The 19,834-nt window shown below is 45.1% G+C and overlaps 1 protein-coding gene across 6 annotated transcripts in view; it reads right to left on the bottom strand.

The window, feature by feature from the left end:
- LOC120905905 (telomerase-binding protein EST1A) overlaps positions 1-19,834 on the bottom strand; it is a 46,044-nt gene that overhangs the window by 10,659 nt on the left and 15,551 nt on the right. For all 6 annotated transcript variants that reach the window (XM_040317220.1, XM_040317221.1, XM_040317218.1 and 3 more), the window contains 6 exons: positions 10,830-11,059; positions 10,604-10,677; positions 10,406-10,509; positions 10,205-10,320; positions 9,978-10,130; positions 9,607-9,903 (listed from right to left, as the gene is read on the bottom strand). In XM_040317220.1, coding sequence (XP_040173154.1) covers positions 9,607-9,903; positions 9,978-10,130; positions 10,205-10,320; positions 10,406-10,509; positions 10,604-10,677; positions 10,830-11,059 — 974 coding nt within the window. The remainder of the gene's footprint in view (positions 1-9,606; positions 9,904-9,977; positions 10,131-10,204; positions 10,321-10,405; positions 10,510-10,603; positions 10,678-10,829; positions 11,060-19,834) is intronic.

Raw genomic sequence — 19,834 nt, 5'->3', positions numbered from 1 at the left:
GATCCCATAATTCGGGCTGCTGCCAGAGAATTCAGAACTCTCCAGAATTGGGTTGTTTCCTAACCGACTGTTAAACACACACATGCGCGCAGGCTAAGAGCATAAGTTAGTATAATCTATTAATCCAACAATGGTCTAACGATATCTGCTCACACCGAACAACAGAAGCTCGACACGAACGGGATAGCGCGCATTAAATTAATGCTTATTTTTGCGCGGCACAAAACGGGACCGAGATGGGCCCATTTTTAATATGCAAATACCCTCGGTTAGGGGTGGTTCAGCATCCATCCACCTTTCGCCGAAGAATCCACCAAGAGCTCCACTCCTAAAGCGCTTTCTTTGTCCGGCGGCAATAAAGAGGCTTTCGCTGCGGAAAGCCTAATCGCGGGCAGCAAATTTTACGATCGCGGCAGACAGACATGGACAAACCAGTCCCTCTGGGGAGGCTGTATGGGCTGCAGGAAACAGTAAAGCAATGATCGTAAAGTAAGGGCTCACACCAGGGCTAGCCATGGGGATCGTGTGTGTGTGTGTGTGTTTTTTTTTCGTTCTCCAGGCTCCCCGAGCTCAAGGATGCTCGCTCGTCATTAACGCAGCAACATGCACAAAAGGGCAAATATGAATGACAACGTCCGACATCGGGGCAGCCGGCCCCCAAAAGAACGTCGTGATTGATTGCTATTGCCGTCTGTGATGCGATTAGAATCGTTGGCATACAGAGCGCGTATTAAAAATGCTGCGAAACCTTTTTCCCCCTCCCGAACGGCCCTTTTGCGCAAGCACCCGCGCGTATTACAATTTTCTTCGGTCAAGATGCAGCATAATACGGCGGCTATTACCCGCCGCGGTGAATCGATTTCGCTAGCTGAAGGACGGTCGCAAAAAAAAAAAACGAAAACGGCACATTAAACGATCGGCTCAGCTATCAGCGCAGCGGCCTAACTACTCGATCGACCGATTCAATTGCCTTCAATTATACAATTCCCTCAAATGGCTTTTTGAGCAACACACGTTGTTGCGCTGTTTGCACTGGCGAGCTGATGCGAGCTTGCGGGGGGGAGGGGGGGGGGCGATAGGGGCCGCAATGCGGCATAAAGATTAGTAAATATTTTAGCACACTATTCGGGGCCCGGGCCACACTGTTTGTAGAGTCATTTTCGACGCAATCTTGACGCAAAGATTGCATTATCTGCAATGAATAGGCTAGCTGTGTGGTCAGGCTAAGCAAACACGGTGCGCAAAATCAAACTCAAATGCATTATTTTTACACACCTGCCCCTAATGAAGATATTGACAAGAGCTGTACGTGCGTGTGTACTTTTCCAAAAATAGGCATCGAAACGATGTGGAGATGATAACTAAACATTCTAAGCTGAATGATTTCCTGGCCGGCCGGGTGGGATGCGTCACTGCAATTCCCACGTCTGGCGCGCTACATATGTCTGCGCATCGATGTCACACTGGGCGTTTAGAATGGTGTTAAACGATCTCAGAACTTCCGTCGAGACTTTGGCAAATATCGATACGCACTTCAAAAGGCAATGTTGAACGTGATGCTGCCGATGCTGAATCGACCGTACATCTTAAGGTTAGCACAAACAGAGACACTTTTTTTTACATTATCAGACGAGTCACGGTGCTTGGTTAGTGCAGAGGATCACAGACGAGCCATGGAATGAGCAAACTCAGCTGTGAGGTAGTCCCGTACAAAGCGATCGGATCTAGAACCCGAAAGTTGGGAGTCTATTGTTGAGCGAAAATATGACACAAATCGTTAAAAATTTGTTGGACAGCTAAGATTTTAAAAATTTACAATCTTGAGCTCCAACCGTTCGGGTTTGGGTAAGCTAATTACAAATACTTTTTATTTGTTTTTAAACGAATCAATAAATTATGAGCACTCTTAAAAGATTTACTTAAATCATTGGCTCGGATAAACATGTATGTTAGCAAATTAAAAAAATAAAACATCGGATCGTATACAGGTTTTACCAGTCCAATGAGCAATCTTTTTGAATAGACACCGCTGTCTACTATTTTATCACACGTCAGCTGGTGTAAGCTACCCTGACCAATGTTATAACACAATTGTCATCTTCGATAACACAACTGTCGCCACGGTTTGTTTAGTTTTGCGAAATTTTGCACACCTATATTATCTAAACAAGGTGTAAATGATATTGTATATTATCGTACCTTTAATTGTTATAATACTCTAACACACAAAACAAGCTGTATCGAATCAGAGAATTATGTAATCGAAGATGACAATTGTGTATTTCTGTCTGTCAAAGGATTTAAGATGACTTAGGTCGAGTGTTGGGTTGCATGAATTCTTGAAATTCATTCATATGAATCTTCAGTGATGAGTGATTTGAATCGAATTTCTAAAGATTCACGAATCCTTGTCTCCAAAATCCTGAAAATCTCCAAAATTTTCAATATATTAAATTTGCGCAATCCCATAGTAAAGTGGTTAACTCGCACGACATGCCCATCGACGGTTAAAGTCACGCATGGACCGTCTCCCTGTAGCAAAACAGACTATACGGCTGCGTGGTACCAATAAGTCTCGAATACCTGTATTAGGGTGGCATGACCACGTAGGTTGTTATGCCAAGAAGTAGAATGTATGAATCTTTCAAGATATACGGAATTTTTGAGATTCGAGAATCTTTCCACCCGAGATTCAGATTCATTCCATCATTCATGTGTGATTCTATTCTAAAATATTTTTGTTATTAACAAGTAGATAGTTGCTTATTGGACTAGTTAACCTCAGTAATCGATACACCCAAAAATTCGATACAGTTCCCCTCGCCAAGCTGTGTTCCGTAAAGTTGTTCGTGACTCTCGTAAGATAAGATTCAGCATCCAGCCACGAACAGCATACTGAACAGACCATAAATTAGCTGACATGAATCAAGGCAGATTCAGGAATTTTAAAAGATTCACAAACCATGAGCCCCTGAGCATCTTCCAAGATTGACGAACCCGTACGATTTACATTCACCACTAGACCCATAATTCCAATGCTGCTTCATTGTTGATGCATTCGAAAGCAACAGGTTACCCCCAAGCAGTTGCCAAACAATTATTGCAAAGTGTGTATAAAGCATTTTAACTACTCGCTGATAATGCACTGATTCTCTACTGCCTCCTCTGCTCGCCGTTCTCCCTTGCTAATGATACCCCGCGAGTGGGAGCACGATGACAGTTCCTATCTGTGGGTATATGTTTTTTTTTCCTCCCCTTTAATTCTTCCCCTTAATGAGAGGCCAATCCGACAAAACGAGGGAATCTTGCCCGAGACCTTGCCCTAGACCGGGCGCAGAACAAAAGCAACCCGTGGGGAGGGGGGGGGGATAAGCAGAAAACAAAGAACCAAAGAGGACACACACACACGGGAAAAATCAATGGCCGGGAGAGAGAGAGAAGGAGAAAGAGAAAGAATAAGGCAAACTAAACGAATTACGACATTTTATTGCGTATAACGGGATCGTACGCTCTTACGGCCAGCTTAAATAGCGTCGTCCTTTACCAACAGTGCCAATTATCACCCTCCCTTGTTCTCCGCGTCGACACACACACACACACACACAGGGTTGTGCTTGTTTGGCCGGCAACACGGAGAGCCACAACCTCCACGCCAACTATTTCCTCCCTGACGCGTGACCACGCCGCCAGTGCTACACTGTGTGTAGATGTGCAGCCACCCGCGTCCTTCCATGTCATCGACTTTTCAGACTCTTCAGAAGACACCCTACCCTCCCCCCAGCCCCGAGCAAATTTGCCAAAAACCCAATTTGCACGTAGAATACAAACCAAGAATTGTGCGCTATTTTCTCTCTCCCTCTTTCTTTTTCTCTCCCTTTTTCTCTCTCTCTATCTCTCTTTCTCGCTTTTTTTATTTCTCTTTCTCTCTCTATCTCTCTCTCTTTCTCCGCGAAATACAAGGGCCGTTTTATGCCCTTGAAATTTGAGTGTCTGATCATGCCCAACCGTTGGGGCAAGAGGCTCGCGGACTTTTTTTTTTTTCTATACGAGAGAACGTCCATTACGTGCGTTCTTTCTTCCTCTTTCCCTCTTGCTTCCCTGTCAGCACAGGCCCCCTTTTTCCCAATGTCTCCCAATCCCATGATCCATCCTAATATCTCGCTTGCTCTATGATCCAACCGTCGGCGCCTTTCGTTCGCGTGTGCATTCCACAATCGTTTCGCGATCTTCACCTTAACCTCTCTCCAACTCCATCCTCCCTTACCCATACTGCCTTCCTCCCCCTTCCTTGCCCACACTTGACCATTCTTTGTTAGCGTCTGTCTTCCCCAGGTCCGTCCTCTCGCCGTCCCCATCGCTATTGCCTCTTGTCCCTGATTCGGAGCTCCAAACACTGTACTCCAAGCACTGTACACACCACCATCATCAGATATCAACATTTTAACTACACGACACTGCTCGCGCGGATGCTTTTCTCTCTGTGTGCTTATTGTTTCTCCACCTGCTCTGCTCACAACCCCAGTTTCTACCCGCGTGATCAGCTGCACAAGCTTTCACATCGCGCATAGAGGGAGGGAGAGAGAGAGAGAGAGAGAGAGAGAGAGAGAGAAGCATCCCGTCGACATTAGCCGTAGAAGCGTCTTTCATTTCAAAAGCGATTAACATAATTTCAATTCATTTAATGTGTAACAAGTGCTGCCGTAAATTCGATAAAACGCGCGCCGCCCCCTTCCCTTCCTTCTTCCTCCCACCGGGTGGAAATCCATCCCCTAACCTCCACCCCCTCCGCCACTGTTCTGTTGTCCATCGTCATCGGCACAAGACATCCTTCGGCCATTAGCACTCTTTTTTTTCTTTCTTTCTTCACCATTGCTTCCCTTTGTTCGCCATCTCTTTCTCTTCAGCGCTCGCCTTTTTCGCGCCCCGATCGCTGTTTGAAGAAAACTCCCGCAAACCCTTCAAACCGCCAATAGAAAGAGCACGCTAGAAGGAATGATTTTTCATCCCCTTTCTCTCTCGCCCGTTCTGTCTGTGTCTCGTTTTTGCACGCTAAGACAACGGAGGGGTCAAGCCGTGGCGAAAACTATTCGCTATGGCGACTTCAATTTACCAGAATACTCCCCCTTGTCCACATTTAGCCCTGTCCACTCTTCCCCCCAGGCTCGATCCATGTTGTACACACATACACACACACACACACAGCATGCTTCACATTACTCGCAACCATGAATTTTTCGCTCGTTCGTTCACCTAAATGCGCACACGGAACAGATCTCACACACAATGTGCGTTCACACTGCTGCCGCTGCTGTCCACCGGCGCGACTGCAGAAGGTTGACGCGATTCTGCCCCCTTTCGGTGGGGCAGGTGGAGGAAGCAGTGGAGCAGCAGGAAGGGGAATGGTTTGGGGCACGTGTAGAGTACCGAGTCCCGAGCAAAAGGCACAAAGTTACGAAGGTTCAGGTAATTCTTTCTTCTGGAGTGTGTTTTAGCCAGAAAAAAAGGCAAACCCCCCTCCCCCCCCTCACCGCGGCATTAGCCGAACTCGGTTCCCTGCCCTTTACACCTGGTAAAGAGGATGAAATGGAACTACTTCTTTCCTTCTTTCTCTTTCTTTCTCTCTGTCTCTCTCTCTTTCTCTTCTTCTCCATACGCACTTTCCAGTGGAAAACGCACACCGGGCGAGCGAGGAAGCGCGCGCGAGGCGTATGTGTGTTTTCCGCTCCCACCCCTTCCCTGGGGTTGGGATCTATTCCGGTAGAATAGCGAACATTGCCCGTCGACCTCGATTTCCAAAAGGGAACGGGTTACACACCGGACACATCATCAATTTGTCTTATTGTCCAAGCATCCGTTTTCCAGCCCTCTTATCCTCGGGTGTTGCTTCGGCCACTGCTTCGGAGTGAAGTGATTGTGTGTGTGTGTGTGTGTGTGTTTGTGTGTGCTTCAGGTTCGCGGCCGATATTGTGAGGGAAAATTAGACCCTTCGAGCGGTGCCGCTGAGACGCTGATTCAGATGCGGCAACACAAATAGTCAACCAATCAGTGCCGTTTTTGCTTTCAGCACATCGTTCACAAGTGCTCGCAGCGAAACGAAAAACGAAAAATAATAACGAGTAGCGGATGCAGCTTTTCTGAAATTGGAACAATATTTTAAAACAAACACTCGACCATTCCCTCGAGAAGACGCTCCTGCCTTTCGACGACGCTTTTGCTTATTTTGCTGTAGAGTATGTATGCACTGGAAATAAAACACTTTTTTTTGTCTCTTTGGCATGGCAACTAATTATTGCCCGGATAGTCTGTGCGTATGATATGGACTGTGCACATCCCTTTTTATTCGCCAAATCGTCAAACGCCCATACAAAACCAGGTTTAGAATTGTAACAAGCCACAGTACTAGTTGTTCTTGCACAAATGAAATAAACGATTTCTGTAAGGCGTTGTCCATCAATTACGTAACGCTGATAGCGGGAGGACGGGGTGTCATCAAACGTTACAATTTGTTACATGGAGGAGAGGAGGAGTAAAGCTTTTTTTTTCGAATGAGTAACTAACGATGATTCTTCTTCTCGACTTAACAACCTTCGCGGTTATGCCGGCCTAAAAAGGATTTCGCTACTGTACCACGCGTACTATCAATCCAATTCCTTTCAAACACAATTCGTTTCAAGCAAACTGCCGATGGAGTTAATGCAGTTAGCCCTTCTTTCGTCAGAGATGATAATTCTGAAAAACAGTGCCATTTTTGTAATTTATAAGACATGCGTAACATATAAAGCATCACATGTTATGTGAAATAGAATAATCAATTAGATGATGATACAATATCTAAAGGCCGGGAGACATTGTCCGTACTCACTAGTGTAATTTTTATTTTCACTAGCGCATATAGCGACGGCTAGTGGAAGCTTTTTTTGGTCATCGAGGGAATGTTCGGGCCGGATCTCAAAATAAAGTATTATTTTCATCGTTTTTCGATGCAAAAATGAATTTAATGCGTGCAGAACATGTGTATCTACCTTTTACAAAACTTTTCTGGTCCAATATAAGTAAAAAGATGGAAAAATAACATATTTTCTGAAGCGACTCCAAACTGTTAGGCAAAATGCTTCGGTCAGCCGCCGCTTGATGCGCTAGTGAAAATCAAAATTACACTAGCGAGTACGGACAATGCCCAAGGCCTTAATGTCAAAGAAACATTTTCGGAAAGATGGACATATTTATGAAGGACGAGGAAGATGGCTGGATATAATACGCTTCTGATGATGGTGATGCAAGAGCATTGCATACGGCGCTGATAATTCGATTTTCCGAATCTTTTTCAATTTGATCGCTGTATGGGACAACGTTTCTTTATGTAAAATATAATATAATTTTCAAACAGTTACACAATTTTTGAGGGGGGGGGTCTTTTCCAACGTTAAGGCCGGGCTACATTGATCGTACTCGCAAGCGTAATTTTGATTTTCACTAGCGCATCTGGCGGCGACTGGTCGACGCTTTTTTTTTGTCATCGAGGGAATGGACCTGCCGGATCTCAAAATTAAGTAGTTTTTCCATCATTTTCCATTGCAAAAATGGATGCAATGCGTCCAAGACATGTGTATCTACGTTTTACAAAACTTTTCTCCTCCGAATTAAGTAAAAAATATGGAAAATTAACGTATTTTCTGGAGCGGCTCCAAATTGTTTGGCAAAATGCTTCGGTCAGCCGCCGCCAGATGCGCTAGTGAAAATCAAAATTACGCGTGCGAGTACGATCAATGTAGCCCGGCCTTTACAGTTTGTGACACTAGGGAGGGAGGGATCGAAAAATGTTTGCGTTACGTATTTGATGGATTACGCCTAATTAACAGTGTCGGACAGTCAGGAAACATATTTTGTTATTCGTAACCCTTGGATCGAAGTAAATTTACACCGCTGAATGTGTCACAAATTGAAAGATGTCATGCAAATCTAAAACCATGTGATGCTATCATCAAATTTAGATGTCAACGGTTGAACTTTCTACTTCAAAACGGTTTAAACGCTTTTCGATATATTTTTTTTTTTTGCGAAAATAAATATACCCTTTTTTGAATCATCGTGTCAATTCCGCTCGCCTGGCCAGGGTGAGGAGAGCGATCTAGTGACCAGATCAAGCTGGTGCCACAAAAGAGATCACTTCCCGCCCGTATAATCATATCCTCCCCCGGCAGCATACGTGTGGTAACGCGAACCAGGCAAGGCCGGCGAACATACAGGCAGGGAATAAATTAAAATAGCATATCTCGCCAATCTGACGATCAAACTAACGGGGCAGAGATTTAAGGATTCCACGGGACACACCGAAACTGACCGTGGCGAGGAGATGCGAAAATCTATAAAAATGGCTTCCAATGGCGACCCGAGCGCAGTACACACGGCGGGAAGGGGAAAACGAAAACTGTCAATAACCTCCGCCCGGGAACCGACCGAGACCCCAAGCGCCACACAACAGCACGGCACGGGCGCACGGGAAGGTGTGCCGCCTATTCCCGGGCCCGGCCATCCCAGGCACAGGTCAACCACCGCACCAGTGTACCCGCCGCCAGTGCGACGACTGCTGGATAGCTCGCGCAAGACAATGATCGGCGGCTACGGAGAGCGAGCGAGCGCGCGCGCGCCCGGGCCGGCGATGATGCTTTGCTCCGCTTCATGCTACGGCTATCAAAATAAAGACACCATTGGGCGTCGTGCATCCGCTCCGTGCGGTGCCACCCAGCCCCATGGCGGACACGCTCGCCTAGCGCGCACGGGCGGCTGTATCATAAAGTGAGCCCGAAAAATCCTATTAACACACTAATAAGCCACGATACCATGGCAGAAAATCTTTTAATATGGTTCCCTTTCCCGCTTGTTCTGTTCTTTCTTTCATTTTCTCTCGGCCACCCTCTCTCTCTCTCTCTCTCTCTCCTCTCTCTCCCCACCCGCTCGTACGCTCTATTTTCGTCTTCCTTTTTAATGTTTAATTTGTTTGATCGGAGGCGAACCCCCAGCGACGAACCCTCTCTCGAAGGTATGAGCTATGACTACCGGCAAATTATGATTAATATTCATAAGAGAGCTTATGAACCCGCGCTGGGTCTTTATTTTGTACCCCCCCCACCCCTCCACTCTCCCCCCCCCCCACCCCCCCACGATCACTCTTTTTTGTTGTTGTGAAGGAACGCATCGTCTTTCAATCCGCTCGACATGTTTGCCGAAACATGCATGGACAGTAGGTGGCGGCTAGCCAGAACAATTATGAGGGATGGCAAAGAATGAGAGGGTGGGACAGTGTGTAGGGACACTCATCACGCGATAAGTTCTCCGCTCCGGAAGAGTGTGCCAAATTTATACCTGCCCTAATGAAAAGAGGTCGTACATTGCAATCAACGGCAGAGCAACTTTTCCCGTATCAATAAACTCCACTTTTTTTTTGCTACGCCCACCGTACGATATAGCAACAAAAAGAGTTTCCCAAATCAATTGGTATCGTTCTGAAACTGTATACGCAAGATTTATAGCGCCATTCGGTAGGTGAATGGAGGGCGATAGAATTGAGAAAAAAAAATTGGAAAAAAAATCCTTAAATTCACTCACCTGCACCCGCTGGCTGTGCTTCTCCTGCATGCGCTGCTTGCGCTCCAGCTCGTCCTTGCGCCGCAGCAGCTTGCGCGTTTCGAGGCTGCTCGGGCCGTTGCTGATGCTGCTGCTGCTGCTACCGCTGAGCACACCGCTATCGGCCGAAGGTGTCGAGGGGTCGCCCACGGAACCACTGCCCTGGTGCTGCTCAACGCTCTTGGGCAGATCGCCGCCGCTCGCCCTGACACCGTCCGTGGCCGGCTCTAGCTCCTCATCGTCGCTGTAGCTTTCCAGCAGGATGTCCATGTCGCTCAGCTGCAAGTGAAACGAACGGCTCGCATCGATTACACAGGGATGGGACGGATCTCCCGCTAGTGTCGGCAGCTTACCCTTGCCGTTCGGTTTTGCACGACGCTGTAAAACTGGGCGCCACCTTCGGCCATCCCATGCGGCGCTCCCTGCTCCCGGCGCAGCACTGGCGGCTCACAGTGACACATACGATCCGTGCCGAAATAGAGCAGCTTCTGGATGCGCAGCACATTCTGTGAAGGTGTAAAGCGATTGGCCAGTATCAGTATCGGGACTGCAAGCAGTAGCTTGCGCTACACATTGGTACCTGTGCCTCTTCCATGTCACACTCCGGGTGCACAAATATGGGCTCGGGATCGTAGTACATTAGCGGTGTGAACCCGGCAAGGGTGATATCCTCGGGCAGGCGTACATTTTCATATCCTGCGTAAAAAAGAAAGAAAAAAAAAACGGGAAGTTACACCACGAAGCTAGGGCGTCATCGAACGCAACCTTAAAAAACCCGCACCTTCATTCTGTTCCACGGACAGTATGCTGCGGTTTGTATCCAAGCGCTTCAGTATGTTCATTAGCACCGCCAGCTCGGACCACGGATCATGGGCGTTAGATTTTCTGCAACAAAAAAATAAATAAAACAGATCCAACGGGAAGCGAAAGCTTTCAATGACACCCTTTTCTTTTAAACCGTGTAAGTGTGATCAATTACCCAATCTTGTAGTCAGCGCAGCAGGGCGGCGGGTTCCACGTGTCTGTGTTCGACATCATCCAATCACACCAGACCTAGTGCGAAGAAAGAAAGAAAAGAACAATATGCATTACAGTGTTGGTAAAAATGTGTCCCAAAAAGAAAAAAAAGAAACAAACAAAAAATTCTTCTTTTGTCAGATTCTGATGCCAATGCACTTTGTGCCGGTGCCTCTCCCGCTTCCTACCTTAATGGCTGGCAGTATCACTTTGGCATCTTCGGGTAAGATTAGTTTCGGTGTTTCACTCGCACCATGGTCTCCATTGTCCGGGTCCTTCGCGCTGCCCTCGCTCGCGTCCAGCGCATCTTGGATGAGCCGTATAAACCGCTCGAGCAAAATTCCAAACATGAGCAGACCGGACGAGAGCGCACACTCCTGCAGCTCGGATCGGGTTTCCTGGCCAGTGGTGGACGTGTCTGCAAGAAGGATAGCGATGGCGATAAAGCACACGTTAAAGCAAACGACAACACAAACTACATACACACGTAAGCGAGAAGACAAGTAGATACACAAATAGTTACAGTAAATAAACATTTTTTTAAAGCATTACTGGCCCTGTTCTATTGTAGATGAACGCATTTCACAAGACTCATTTCCAAATAATTCTCAAATTAAAGTGGAAATACTCAAAGACCCGTCAGACGCACACACATACACACACACACACAATTGCAAAGGGAATTGCAACAAGAACACAAAAAAAAACACATTAACAAAAAAAAATAATCTCAACTCAGCGAACCGCGCTGAATGCGACTATAAATTCTCAAGCCAATGTTATGCGAAATGATTTTGCGCCGTCGCGGTTCGTTTGCCCTCTCTGCCCTCTGGTTCGGCGACGTCGGTGGGCATTCGGCGAGCGCGCATTAAACCGTCTGCCGGATCACTATCGCTGCAAGCGGGGCACTGCTCGAAGCATGGCAAGGATGAAAATTATAGCAGTAACACAGGCAACACACTCATACGATCCATCCGGGTCCATGTAGCCGGGATTGCGAGGATTTTGCAGCTTCGAAGAAGTTGGGTGATTTTTTTTTAAACCAAAAAAAACACAAAGGAGGGAATAATCACGAAAGAAAGCGGGAGTAATGATCGTGTCTCATACACGAACGTGCCGGAACACACACACACACACACACAGTCTAGTCCATTGGCGCAGAAAAACCAAAAAATTCAGAGGAAATTTTCAATCGAGCATTACCGGTCGCGCTGCGCCCCGTTTGGGATTACAGTCATGCTGATCTTGATTATGATAAACATAATTATGTGGTTTGGCTTGCATTCTGCTGCCTGTTTCGGTTAATATGTGCCCCTTTTTTTATGGCGTTCGCCGTTCGATCTCATTTACCGAATGAAGGGCGCTGCGTAGATTTAGACGCTCTGTGCAACAATCCAACAGTTTGTTTTGGGCGTTCCAAAAATCCTTCGCAGGTGAGATGGACGCCCTCCAGCGACTCGACCACCGGACCAGACAACAACGCGATCGAGAAACAAAAACAACCAAATTCCTCCAGCTTGGCAGAGCGATAGAGAGAGAGAGAGAGAGAGAAGAGAGAGAGAGAGAGAGAGAGAGAGAGAGAGAGAGAGAGAGAGAGGAAGAACGACAAAAAAAAAACAATTTGTCTGCGATGGGTGTGCTCGGGCAGGTATGCTTCAATTTCTTAATTAACGTACTAAATACATGCTCGGCGCTCCCAGGCCAACTCCCGGCAACCCGAACCGTCATATCTCAGCACATCTTATTATTGTCTTCTGAAACGCTTGTGCATTGAATCTCCACCCTACCACGCTCGCCGAAAGAAAGATACGAAAGTGAATGTGTGCTAAATAAGCAAAGTGGAAAATCATCTAACCACACGAACGACGACAACGACGAACCAACGAACCAAGAACGGAGCGAAGGGAAAGAACGCTGACCCCGGGAACCATTGCCGGTTGGTGTAGACAGAATGTTTATCTTTTATCGAACCGTCTTCTATCTCGCCAAAAAGGGAGCTAAAGACAATTTTGACAGCGGAAGTATTCTTACATACACACACTCACATACACACACACACATACATGGTACGAACAAAATCATATAAATAACTATGCGGTTCTTGATAAAAAGCAGCCCCAACAATCAGACGACCAATCATGCCGACTCATGATAACGATCTGAGAGTTTTCCCCCATTCCATCCTAAAAAAAAAAACCTTCAGTTAACGATGGTCTGCACGGCTATGCTTTGTGTGCTGGTGCTGGCCCGACCCAAGGCGACCGAAGAAGCAACGAGATTTCTCCGTTAAACCCATCTTTCGCCTTCCCGTTTCACTACACTTACGGTAAATGGTAAGACGGCAACGATTGAACACTGCGCTTTTCACCCTTGGATAAGCACGTAGCATCGTAGGCCGACTTTTGATTCATGGAGAATAGGTAGGCGACCATTAGAATAACAACGCCGAAAACGCAGGAGCAACGGAAAAATAAACAAGCTCTTTCGATTAGCGTTGTATTTCATGGATTTGTTTAAGAGCATAATCATTCCAATGAATCCAGAATACAGAATCGTTCGAATCACAATTCATTGCATGAGTTTGAATCTTTAGAATTCATTAACCTATAGACTCATTGGAATAACGAATCTGGCAGGATCTAGCATTTAAATCTTGATCCATTTTTTGCTCGTATTTGGCGTAACGTCCTTATTTACTTATTCAGACTTATTTAGTACCACACAACCGCATAGTCAGTCCTTGCTACGGGGTGACGAACCATACTAGTCTTGAGGCTACGGCGGGCATGTTGTTAAGTCATGCAAGCGGACGACTGTACCACGGTATGGACCCTGATCCATTTTTTTTTATTATTCGTGATTCTTGCGATAAATGACTCTTTTGAGTTATTCGCCAAACGATTTTACTCTTGGATTGAGATCCTGAGAACCTATTGAGATTTACATCTTGAGATTGAAGGCAACCCTCGATGACAGGAAGAATTGATAAAAAAAAAACAAGTTATATTAGGCTTTAACACCTTGAGTGGTATAGCTATCATATATGATAGTCATGATGGCCTCTCAGGAAACTGGAAACCCATAAATGACAAAAAATTGAGAACACATATCGAAAATAACAATCTATTTTATGAAGTTGCAGTATATATTCTAGTTATATTCTGAAATTTCAAACCATTAAATATAGCGAAATTATCCACTAAATGTTAACCTCCGAACTTTTACATTTCAGCAATCGAGCATCTAGTTAAAATCCTAAACATATACAACATACAATTGTAGTATTTCCGATCTGGAGATAAAAAAGCGGAACATAAAATGAGAACATCACAAGAAAACATTACACAAAGGTTTTCAGGTTCATTAGTTTCATCTCTTTTTTGTTTGTTGATATTCAATTGCCGTACCGTATTTTGGCGTGTATAGAATGACGGCTTTTAGGTCGAAAATGACCGAAATTAGATTAACGGGGTCGTAAAGTACGGGTAGTATCTTTTCGATTACACCCGAGACATTACATTTGATTAGTAACAAGTATAGTCTGGTGCATGCATGGGTATCCAAAAAGATAATATTGGAAAAAGGAGTGTTACCAAGGAAATGTGAGAGGTAAAAGAAAGAGGTTTGGAAACTGAGGAAACAATAGATCTCACAGGTTCTTTATATTGATGATATATATTGATCTTTTTATTCAAGTTCATAAAAAGGAACACACTTAAACATCACTGAATATGGTGAATCTGATCGAAGTATCGTGCACCTCTCACTGTCTATGGATCATTCGAGGTGCATGAATCATAGGTGTACGATGAATCTTCAAAGCCTCATTCTTCTTCTTATTTGAAATTCAAAATCTTCGAATTATTTCGAACTTTCATTACACAGGAAACGCGGATAAGAAGACAAGAAAAGACAAAGGCAATGATCTCTACCACGAGTAATGGCCTTTTCCCTTTGGCTTACAGCATATGCACGGGCTAGTGTAATAGGTCTACCGGTGCCTGCAAACGGATTTCATCACCGAACGGAAGTTGAACGAACCGGTCGCCAACCCCGTACGACGTCAAAAGCAAGGCTCTTATCGCGCCGACCCCAGCTTCTTCAGCTCCTCACCGTAGTAGTTTTTTTTTTCTTCTGGATATTCTGTTTAATTTGTCCAGTTTTTCATTTCTGCATTCTCTTTTTTGCATATACATCCCTAAACTCCATTCATTCCGTCTTTTATCTGCAAATCTTTCCTTTCCTTAATGTGTCCCCTTATCTTTCTTTGCCTTCCGCTTTAAGTTATCGGCAGTTTTTTTTTTTTACATTTTTAATGATGTTGCTTTCTTGGTTTGCGCATTAATAACTTCTTAAATAGCAATGAAAGTGTACTCATCATTATACTCAATCATATTCAGGCCATGGAGTATTTATGAAAGGACTCATACAAAAGTAAACAACTAAACATTAAAAACCGGGAAGCAGAAGGTGGGAATCAACACTCAAACACATTCGTAATGAGGTGTCGGTGTTTGTTTTTAAAATCCTTCTCAAAAAGTTTTACTGCGTTATTTGGGTAATGTGCACGCTGTCGTAGGCCGTGAGGGCCATCTCCACTAAATTGTGGCAAGCCAGATCACATCGGAAAACATATTTGAAGACATAATCTGTTCCAGCATAACAGGTTGCCGTCACATGGCTGAAGTACAGTTATTGCTAATCGGATCGAGCGAAAGAACAACAGATTATTTATCAAGCCAGAAGTAGAACAATCTTCCCGATGCTACGATACATGACCACCTATAAATCAAACTTTCTCAGCGCAAAATCGAAATCCCGCGGTCGGAACCCGAACCATAAACCACAGCGAAAGCAAAGGTAGTAAACACAACAAGCAATAGGGGCACGTGTGTTCGCTCCATCCTGGACACAACTGATACCACAGAGCAGTAAATCATTTGTTTACGTTGCTCGTGTAACGCATATCCTGAGCAACAGCAGAACTAACCTCAATTCTGCTGAACTCAAAGTCAATCGGGACAAAAAAGGTATCATTTGCGTCGAGAATAAAAACGATGCTCCGTGTCAGCGGAATCGCTCCCCAATCACGCGATTGGTGCGCATGGATGAACAAAGCTAGCGGAACTCGTCCAAAACAGGTTGCTTACATTTCTATTTAGCGATTGTAAAATTCAACAAGCTGTCTAAACAGTCATAAATTCATCAAACCACTGCCACACTTAACATTGATTCTTGGCTCTTTCTTGTTCACCGCCAGCCGACCGATTATTATAGCCAGTTTGCGCACCGGTGTGTTGACGAATTTTATGATTATTTAGCACACTAGTCCAACACTTTAACACTCTCCCCCCCCCCCTCCTCTTCACCCCTCTTACTCTTCCCGCGCATCCTAGTAGGATCAATCAGCGCGCAAAGCAGGCATTAGCCTTCATCTGCATTTCTACTCGACAGCTTTGCGCTACGAGTAACGATCTCATCTGACTCATGCTAGATGGTCCTCGTATCATTCCTAATGTGCTGACCTACATCATAATCATCATTCTAGTCGCCCTGTTCGCCGATTAATACGGTCCGCCATCACAATCGGTTGCTTTGTGATGTATCTGCATATAAATAAAACGCGTTTCATAATACTGATTTATGATCGGGGCGCGGGAATTCAACCCCGAACACTACTTCAACCTAACGGACCTTGACGAACGGTCGTAGTCGTGTGCAGTGTCGTTCGACCATTAATCCTCGCTGCGAAATAGCAGATAACAGAGTTAGAGATCGCACCAGGACCACCAGGGCAAAGGACCACCGCCATTGGAAACCACCGCGCATGTGTACATCCAAACTTCAAAGGGAAGTTTTATTGAACAAATAAACACACACACAAAAAAAAACGCTACATCAAATTTTACCGTAATCACCACACAGCGAATAAATCATAACTCAGTGACATCTTTCTCGTGTCAACCGCGGCTTAGTTAATAGGTTATGGCAATGTTTTGTTGTGAGACACGCTGAAGGTATCACACGCACACACCGCGTTGCTCCAGGATTATTCACTTGGGGCGAATATGTTGGTGTTTCGCAGCATGCAATTGTAACAAGATAATTATGATTAAAAAAAAAACACATTTGCAGTGAGTAGTTGAAGACTACTACGCCATGGGGTACATTCGTAACTTTTACAGGGTTCGTCGCTTGATGCATTTTATTCTTTGCATCACTCATTTTTATCCATTTTCGTCTTCCTTTTTCTCTTCTCTCCATCCCTTTTTTCGCTCTCTATCTCTCTCTCACTTCTTTATCTGAAATATGATTTCTCTTTGGACGAGAGTCCCGTTGACTAGCAAGGAGCAAACGCAAAAGCTTGCAATAAAAAAGGACAGCAAAATCCCATCCAGACACAGCTCTGGCGTCGGTCTCACCGGCGTCTCCGTTGCATCGGCCTATGCTAGCAACCATTATGGAGGCAACGCTCCGAGGTAATGCTGTTGTGCGGCCAACCACTACCACCCCTAGTAACGCGGCCAAGAACGGCCGTTAAGAACGCAATTAAACATACTTTATGCTGTATAATTGTCATGTGATGAGCATTTAATTTTTTTTTTCTTCCCTTCCTTTTTTTCTCTCTCTCTCTCCACTTCGGGCAATGTGGATTCGGACGCAACATAATCAAGAGTTGCTAAGCTAAGCTAACAACAACAATAAAAAGAAGCAACAAAAACATATATTCGTTGCCCGTTAGTTGCACTTGCAACCAGAGCCATTGCATACACATAACATCAAACAGCGAAGTCAATAACATTCTTACTTCAGACTGCCACTCCCTTAACCCACCACCCCTCACCTCATCCCATCTCCTCTTCCAACCCCCTCTCAAACTGCCCAAAACCATCCATTCAAAGCTCTGGCTACCATTTATTTTTTTGTACAAGAAATACCATTAAGGGCACATCTGCTTGATTAGATAGTCTGCCTCGTTAAACTGTTGCATACAGCAACCAGCCAAACGCAGCTGAGCTGGGCAGAGCGTTTAATGAGAAGAATTTTCGTCTGCTAAAAATATACCGCGGAGAAAAGAAACACAATTAGTGGCAGAAATTACACGCGCTACAATGAAAGAAGAGTTGGAAAACGTAACCACGGAGGGGGGAAAAGATCGTCAACCATGCTTTCTCGAGAGTGTGAGAGAGAGAGAGAGAGAGAGACAGAGAGAGAGAGGATCAATCCGCACGGCCCAGGGAAAAGCTCCAGCAGCACAAGGCAGAAGCTTAAGAGGAGCAAACAGAGCAAAGAACGCAGAGACACTGCTGCTTGGGTGTTACCGTGCTGCATGCATAATAAAGTAGCATCATAACGCCATTGACCTTACCTTCCACTTCTCTCTATCACTCTTACTCACTCGCTCTCTATCTATAAGCATTTTTGTTTCTCCCTCTCACTCTCTCTCTATCTCTCTGTCGCTTCTGCACATCTTGCGCAAAAAGCTTTTTTCTTTGATGCTTTAATTACACTTTACAAATTCTAAAATGTTTGCACTGCTTTACAAGATTGTGTTAAGAATTCTTACTAACGGGGTGAGAAAGAATCGAGGTTTTTTTTTCATTTGAAGAAGAAAAGCTTCAGAAGGACATTACAAATAGACACAAAATGTATAACACCTCAGTTTTTAAGTGCATTCGAGAAACGTTGTTAAAAAAAAAAAAAGAAATATTGATTCACTAAGCCAAATACCCATGAAAATACACCATGTCATAGAGGTAAAACAACACAACAAAGAGGATAAGACGCACCCACATACACACACACATGCTCCCAAAAACATCCCAGAACGATACGAAATAGTTAACAGTATTTGAAGAAGCAAAAGATCGGCGCGAAACCGCGTCAATGACCTAAAAGGCACATGGTCCATTTTAAATTGTGTCGCGTGATTTGAATAATATGTATGTTAATGTATGCGCATAAAGAACATCCCAAATGAGACGAGTCGCGAAAGGTGATTTTTGGTTTAAGGATTTTGTGGGTTTTCCGTGCTTTTGTGTTTTGTTGTTTTTTCGATGTTTTTTTTTTTTTGCACACTTACATTCAGCCGAGACAAAACTATTTGAAGGAAGCGGTAATGGGAAGATAACGGGAGAAAGTCTAAATACATTTAGCGGGGTTTACATTTACGGACGCTATCGGTCACGACTGGTCCAGCCGGACGCAGGCAGGTAAATTCGTGCATTTCGCCTGAACGGCTGAAATTCAATCGGGCTGAACGCATTCTGTGCTGGGAGAAGTGCTGCTTCCCCGAGGCGGCTGAAAAAAATGATTTCTAAAATCTTATCTTCCTGTAAACCTGCTGCACATGGAGACAATTTAACAATTCTGCGTGTCTTGCCGTAAAAAAGCGGGCAGAATCGCGCGTTAAAGCTAATATGGAAGGATCACGCCAAAGCGTATGGAGTGCAAGTGCCGTACGAGCGATACCGGCGCTACGACCAAACGGCCCACAGGCTAGATTTGCCCTCGGAGTCGCTTACACAGCCCTACTAATTGCGAATATTTATTTATTTTTATTTATAAAAGCCCCCAGAGCCGCTTACGGTTGCAACGCGTATGCAGTCCCTGCTGTTGGTTTGCAAACGGCGCGTTCCTGTGACGAACGTGTGTCACACGGGCGGGGAGGGAATCGCTAACGGTGCTAAATGTTACGCCACCGTACATTACCCATCCCATCCCTTCCCTTCCATCTTACGGTGCAACCACTCAATCATTTATTAGCCTCGAGCCACCACCCCACCAGAACAGGGTTCTGGACGGATTGGAATCCCGGTGCGCGGCGAAACGACGAGTCCTGCTGCGACGCTGCTGCAAACATGCGCTAAAAACCCGCCCCGTGCTATTAATATTTTGCTCTAAAATTAGAACTACTCACACACACACACACACACACACACACACACACACACACACACACGCACACACGCAAGCAGAATTGATGAGCTACTTGTAGCGATTTATTTACTGTTTTTTTTTTCTTTCTTTCTTCTCTCTTTCTCTCGCTATGCCACCCCACAAACGGCCCTTTCGGTGGCCCTACGGGCGCTGGGCCGCTGCCCATTTCCTTTCGCATCTGCAGCGGGGCATCGAGAGCCTTCGGAAAACCGGATTCCCGGGCTCCTTGCAAAGTGTGCTGCAGCCAGTTATT

The sequence above is a fragment of the Anopheles arabiensis genome, chromosome X (assembly GCF_016920715.1).
Source record: "Anopheles arabiensis isolate DONGOLA chromosome X, AaraD3, whole genome shotgun sequence".
Lineage (NCBI taxonomy): Eukaryota > Metazoa > Arthropoda > Insecta > Diptera > Culicidae > Anopheles > Anopheles arabiensis.
The sequence above is the reverse complement of the archived record's forward strand: the minus strand, read 5'-3'. Positions and strand labels throughout refer to the sequence as shown.